The sequence below is a fragment of the Etheostoma spectabile genome, chromosome 16, assembly GCF_008692095.1.
Source record: "Etheostoma spectabile isolate EspeVRDwgs_2016 chromosome 16, UIUC_Espe_1.0, whole genome shotgun sequence".
In the NCBI taxonomy this organism is placed as follows: domain Eukaryota; kingdom Metazoa; phylum Chordata; class Actinopteri; order Perciformes; family Percidae; genus Etheostoma; species Etheostoma spectabile.
The window spans coordinates 15,632,663-15,639,414 of record NC_045748.1 but is presented as its reverse complement, the minus strand read 5'-3'; the positions used below and the strand labels follow the sequence as shown (position 1 = coordinate 15,639,414).

At 41.2% G+C, this 6,752-nt stretch overlaps 1 protein-coding gene across 9 annotated transcripts in view; it reads left to right on the top strand.

Moving 5' to 3' along the window:
- The window catches only part of arhgap24 (Rho GTPase activating protein 24), a 70,691-nt gene extending 64,140 nt beyond the window's left edge, over positions 1-6,551 (top strand). For 5 of the 9 annotated variants that reach the window (XM_032538871.1, XM_032538873.1, XM_032538872.1 and 2 more), the window contains 5 exons: positions 1,268-1,400; positions 2,238-2,311; positions 2,397-2,518; positions 2,641-3,826; positions 4,449-6,551. In XM_032538871.1, the coding sequence (XP_032394762.1) occupies positions 1,268-1,400; positions 2,238-2,311; positions 2,397-2,518; positions 2,641-3,826; positions 4,449-4,713 (1,780 nt within the window). In that variant the 3' untranslated portion in view covers positions 4,714-6,551. Of the gene's footprint in view, positions 1-420; positions 437-1,267; positions 1,401-2,237; positions 2,312-2,396; positions 2,519-2,640; positions 3,827-4,448 lie in introns of all 9 variants that reach the window. The other 4 variants (XM_032538876.1, XM_032538877.1, XM_032538870.1 and 1 more) reach the window with 2 other exon arrangements.
- Positions 6,552-6,752: the final 201 nt, after the last annotated feature.

Below are 6,752 nucleotides of genomic sequence, written 5' to 3'. Positions count from 1 at the left end.
CGGGATCTTTGCTCGGCTAAGCTAATGCTGGGGGCTTCAGACAGAGTTACAGCACCCACGGAGATGAGAAGGGTATGTATTGACTTGTCTGTCTCTGGGGGTAACGGTGAATAAACTAAAGACCCAGTAAGTCGGTGTGTTCCTTTTAAAGAGAAAAGGGTTTTCCAAAACTCACAGTTGTCTACAAGCCAATACAAACTCCACAATCTTAAAAATCAGCTTGCAACTAAATTGGAGTTACAATCTGGAATATAGGTGGCTGCACTGAGACATGTTTCTTAAATGTGACAACTTTAATCCATAACTCAGGATGACAGAGAAATACATGTTTCATACCAGCTCCACATCTCTTCTTATCTGCTCCTCCTCCCTCTTTCACTCCCACCATCTACGTTATGACCATAAATAAAACCTGGACAGGACTATCAGGATCCAGGTCGTACATCTCACCACTTCCTACAAACCCAGGCTACAAAATCCCACCATCATGTCAGCATGACACATCTCTGCCCTCCTACGTCTGCTTTAACACAACTCATGTCATGCAGTGGCAACAACTACGCCACCTTCTATGTATGATTTTTGTTCCTGTCTGTCCTTCACCTTGCTGATTCCCTTATTATATTCTCTTGTAACCTCCTGCCTGCCTCAGCCGCTGCCCCTCATTGGCTTATTAGTGTCTGAACCTACAGTGGAAATCCTCTTTCCTTTTGGCAGATCATCTAAGCTTCCTCAGTGTTGTTGTTGCCCCATCTGTTGCTTTTGTTATAAAATTTGTCTTTCTGTTGCTTGTGTCCTGTCCTTTCTTAAGTTTGCTAAAGCTTGATGATTCTCCCACATAAAGTTAACTTAAATATCTAATGTGAAATACTACATTTATTTGAATTGAAATACATAAACAGAACATTTTTGTTACACGCTTCCTTTTTTCTATGGAACATTAAACAAACAAAATGTGAATTTAGTGAGCTATCTACTTTCTGATTGGTTGATTTGGTTAGCATTGGACAGAGCCATGTTAGCGATTTACCTTGTTTCCAGTCTTTGCTATGCAAAATGGCTATTGGCTGTGGCCTCATATATAACAAACAGAAAAGGGAGGTATCAATTTTCTTTCTACTTTCCAATGCCAAAACATGAATAAGTGTATTTCCAAAAATGTCTATTATAACTTTTCTCTTGCTGCAGGAGCAATCATGATGACTTGTTTTAGCCTCCATGTCATGTACCCATAATAAATTATAACCCTCCCCTGTCTTTTTTCCAGTAACACAGACGTGCATACAGTTGCCTCTCTACTGAAGCTGTATCTCAGAGAGCTGCCGGAGCCCGTCGTCCCCTTCCACATGTATGATGATTTTCTGGCCTGCGCCAAGCTCCTCAGCAAAGATGATGAAATGGTAAGAAAGAGAACTTGATGAGTTTTTCTTTATCTGTACCTTACATACATTATATCATCAGAAGTGAGTACTAAAAAGCTCTCACATAAATCATCCAATCATCCATCCTGTTGTAGAGCATTAAAGCTGCTCGGTCATCCATACTCTGCTCAGCTGTTTCTCACACAAAGACTTTGTTGTGCCTGTCTTAACCTCTAACATCCAAATAGGATTTATTTCACTTGCAGAAAGATAATGCTTCACAGCAAGGGACTAGTCTTTTGCTTTCCCACAGTTTCCAAAACATCTTTCTTATTCTCACTTAAGAACCCAAGTTTACGGCTTTGTATGCATGTGCATGCATCTATTATTTAAGTTTTAACACCTCAAGCATAGATTAGTGCTGTCTTGCCTTTAAAACATCCTAGGAGTAAGCACAATTCACATTATCCCTGAACAAAAGGTTACTAGTTTTCCCATAGATTACAGCGGGTTTTTGATTATTTTTAATCCTTTGAGATCACTTCAGATTCACCGGTGACTGATGATACATAAATATAGAAAGTAATTCTCTTTAAATAAAAATCTTCTTATGAAGACAAAAACATATTTCCTCTGTCATCGCATACTTCATAAAGTAATGGGAATAATTTATTGGTAATTGTTTTTAGATGGCAGATAATAATCTTTTACTTCAATTTTTTCAACTTTTGTTCTCCATCTGTTCTGGGTGTGATTGTTGTATCATATTTGATACACTGTAAATTGCCCATGATTGTTCAGAACATGTGGTATCTATATTAATCAATGTTCTCGATTGAATCTACGTTATCTAAAAATGATCTGCACCATCTTCAGGGTATGAAGGAGTTGAAAAAGCTTGTGGAAAATCTACCTCCAGTGAACTACAACCTTCTCAAGTACATCTGCAGGTATTAAATAATAGTTAAAGCAGATGATACTTCAAACTGTTATCCTTATTGACCAGCGAAAAGATGATATTTTCCTGTTTTCCAGATTTCTAGATGAAGTCCAGTCATATTCAGGAGTGAATAAAATGAGCGTCCAAAACTTGGCCACAGTCTTTGGGCCAAATATCTTGAGGCCAAAAGTCGAGGATCCAGTCGCTATTATGGAAGGTCAGTATTCCAGCTGGTTGTGTGCACGTGTCTTGCTTTCCGGCATTTTTATTTTAGTTTTTTACATTAATAAATGAACATTTTAAATGTAATGATAATGATTTGTGGTCTCATGCTTTTAGGTACTGTTCTGGTCCAGCAGCTCATGGCCGTTTTGATTGGCCGGCAGGACGTGTTCTTCCCTCTGGATGAGGACAGCCCCACGGCCCTTGAGCTCGTCAACAACAATATTGAGCTACAACGGCGACAAGCCACCACTACTACCTCTGCGATCACTACAGTATCTCAGAACGCCGAGAACAACAACACACAGACGGTGCGGCAATGTGTTTGGGAAGCACCGGAGTCTCCGTCGCATCGCCAACACGTGGACAACAGTGGCTCCCCGCGATCAGCAAGCCCTCGTAATGGTGTCATAGGACGCTTTGACATCACTCGCAGTCCACCACTGACTGTTAAAAAGAACCCTGCTTTCAGTAAAGGGAGTGGGATTGTTACAAATGGCTCCTTCAGCTCCTCGCCATCTTCAGACCCCAATCAAGAGAAGAGCCCGACTTTGACTGGTGGTGGTGGGAGTTTACCGGTGCGGCGCAGCGGAACGCTCAAAGGCTCCGGCACGAAAATGGGCACCAGTGGCGTGACAGGTGGAAGCAGCTCCGGCGGGAATGCGACTGGAGTTGTGCGCATGGGCATTTCCGGCACTGATATCGTCACAGGGAGTCTGAACGGCCGCAACGGTCATTGGGTAACAAATGGCTGCGTCACTTTACGAGAAAACAACAAAACGCGTGACTGCCCCAATGGGGATCAAACATCCAATCAAAACCGTCTGTCCACGTATGACAATGTCCAGTTAAACCATCAGAACGTGCAGCAGCAGAACCACATCACCAACACGTGTCTGAACAGCAGCTGCGAGGACAAGCAGAGCGTAGACAGCGCCACCTGGTCCACTTCCTCCTGTGAAATCTCTCTTCCTGACAACTCCACTTCCTGTCGCTCCTCCACCACTACCTGCCCTGAGCAGGACTTTTATGGAGGTCAATATGAAGACGTGGATGGACCACCACAGGACAATGAGCCTCCCCAGCCTGGCAGAGGAAGAGAAGGGGAGGGCAGGAACAGCCACAGAGAAGGAAGTGGAGGTGGAGCAGGAAGGAGCAGTCGGGGCACCAGCAGTAGTGATAATAGTGATGTTTACACTGTTGGCAATGGCCCCGGCAGTCACAGTGCTCTGCACAGTTTAGTGGCGAGTCTCAAACAGGAGATGCACAAGCAGAAGACAGAGTATGAGGCCAGGATAAAGAGGTAGAGTCCCGTCTGTGAGAAATAGTGTTTTTGGATTGCATTAGAAAGAAGTTGCTAAAGATAAATGAACATGGCTGCTGGCTATAACTTTTTATATTTAGTGCCCAGACATGAGAGTGGTATCAATCCGCTCATCCTACTCTCGGCTGAAAAGCAAATAAGCATATTTCCCAAAATGTTACGCATTAAACTATATGTGCATTTTAAATTCTCTTATTTCTTAGTACAATATAGCACTTTTTTGTACTTACTTTTCTTGCAAAGTTTGAAATCTTTTAAAATTTCATGGCACACTGGCAGATTAAAAACAAAAGGGTTTCACAGACAGTACAAAGCAATGGAAATGTGCAAGAAAGCTATACATGACTGCAATGGAGCATGTGCTAAAGTATTTTTGTATAACTATAAAACAGGACTGGATGTGGTGTGACAAACTTACTTAAATAGAACATCCTGCGTGAAGTAGTAATTATTCCAGTTTAATTTTAGGATAACCTCAACTATTCAACAGCATTTTTTTTTTAGCTTATTGAAAATGAACTGCTGTTGTATGTTTTGTCATTAGACTCTGTTTAGTGAACACAGTCTCTTCTCCTAACTCTGTGTTGACCTCCTTTTGCAGCTTGGAGCAGCGTAACCTGGACCTGGAGACAGAGATGGTAAGCCTCAATGAAGAGCTGGACCAGGAGAGAAAAAAGTACACCATGGCGGAGATCAAGCTGCGCAACGCCGAGCGTGCCAAGGATGACGCTGAGCGGCGGAATCAGATGCTACAGAACGAGATGGAGCAGTTTTTCTCCACGTTTAGTGACCTCACTGCGACTGGCAACACCACAGTCCCCGACCCCCGCAGACCAGATCGTAACAACACCATCTGGATAAAGTGAAGGGACGCGAGGAAGACTGGAAATGGTTTATTACGTGATGTGATCATTACCGGGTCTCCAAACAGGATTTGGCTGCTGGTTGTTGAGGGAAGATTGGGAAGTTACAATGCAATGGTTAATGACATTTTTTAATTTAAAGAAATAGGACGTGTAGCGCTACAAGCCACCTGCATAAATAAAGACATCACCTGGAGTGATGCCAGACTGGCATTATCTGTAAATACAACGTTATTTAAACAGCTCACAGACTCTTCAACCTGCTCAAACTGTGTTGGTTATCATTAAACAGACTGGGAAGAGGAGTAAAGGCGCAGAACACCGTAGTCTTTGGTGACACACATTACTTTTGTTTTTTTTTACTTTAGCTCTTAGCGCCATATAGGAGTGAAGTCACAATGTTTAAAAAGGTTGTGTTCAGTGAGAGAGATAAAAACCTTGGACCCGAAAACAAAAATAATCAAACCAAAAACATTGTTATTGTTCCATGTAATTCTGTATCTGCTCATGTAGGGAAACAATGCATAAAATACAGTGGCAAATGTATGTAAAAAGAAAAGTAATACTTGTTTATCTGATATTTAAGCAAAGTTATCAATGTTCGATATTTTGTATTAAGATGTATCCTTGCACTTAATGTTTGTTTAGTCTCAGCAAGGTGGTACTGAAAGTTTTGTCGGTCAATGTGTGTGCCATTTAAATTGGACTGTATACTGTATATGTGCTTGTGCTTCTGTGCTGTTTCGTTTACCCCATGACCAAAAAAAAGAGCCTGTACTGTAAATATTTTATTGATAATCATAGACACTACTTGTTAGTCTGCACTGTGGTTTGACACATATTCAGATAGATATGGCACGTGTCGAGTGGAAACTGAGGATGAAGAATGTTTTGTAGCTCGTAGAAATACATTTTAAGACTTGCACGATGGGTCATTGGCATCATTCCCAGATAAGATAAAAATGTATGTGGTAAATTTGGAATTTCAGATGACAAATTGTCTCTGTCCCTATTAACAGATGCATAGCTGCTGTCATTCTCTGAATGCTTGTGGGAATTACAGTTACAGTCTTGAAACATATGAGATGCCACTTAAAAAAAAAAAAAATACTGTCCTGACACAACTGGTTTTTATTCTAAACTAGCACAGAATAACAAGCTGCAGCATTAGAGTACCAACACAGAGTTGTGTTTGTTGGTCAAAACTGTGAAAGAAAATTGGGATTATAGCATCAAGTGTGTCAACATTGAGGACATTAACAGCCTGGTGGCTAGATTCAGTAGCAAGCAATGTGTGTGCATGATGGTGCATGAGTCCATGTGGGCCGGTGTACAATAAGTGAATGTAAAGTGACTGCATATTGATGAAGTCTTTATGAGTGTATGTATGTAGCTTGAAGCCAAATGTATACACACACATACACACACACACACAATGTGGATTTTCTGATGGGTACAAAACAGACTGGACTTCTCTCAAAAAGAAGCTGCTGCTGGGTACTCTTCCTCTAAAGACCAGGTCCTATTTAAACCTGCTGCTGGTCAGTGCAGGACATCTGGAATGTGCACACAGGGTGGGAAAGAAAAAAGTGCCTGAACAACTGAAGGAGAGAGTGGGGGACCTGCGTTTCTCATTTTGCAGCCTCCACCGGGAAGTAATAGGCTTAAGCCGATCCGACAGTGGCACCTCGTTCTGTGAATTCCACACAAAAGAGCAGATGGACACAGAACAGGAGGGAGAGGAGGACTGGGATAGTGGAATATTTTCATGACATGATACTTGATACACAAAAGAACTTAAACAAAAAAGAAAATATGAATAAAAATGCATTTTCATGTGAGTCCCTTTGTTATTTCATTGTTTGTAAGAGTCTTTCAAGTTTGCAACTTTTTCCTATTTAACACACAAATTTGGTTGTTGGGCAAATATATTTATAGAAACATGTCATGTGAGAATTTTTTACTGTAATCGGAACATTGTCGTGACTAAAGCAGCACGTATAAGCTAAACAACATCATATTAAATATGTCTAAAGATCTGT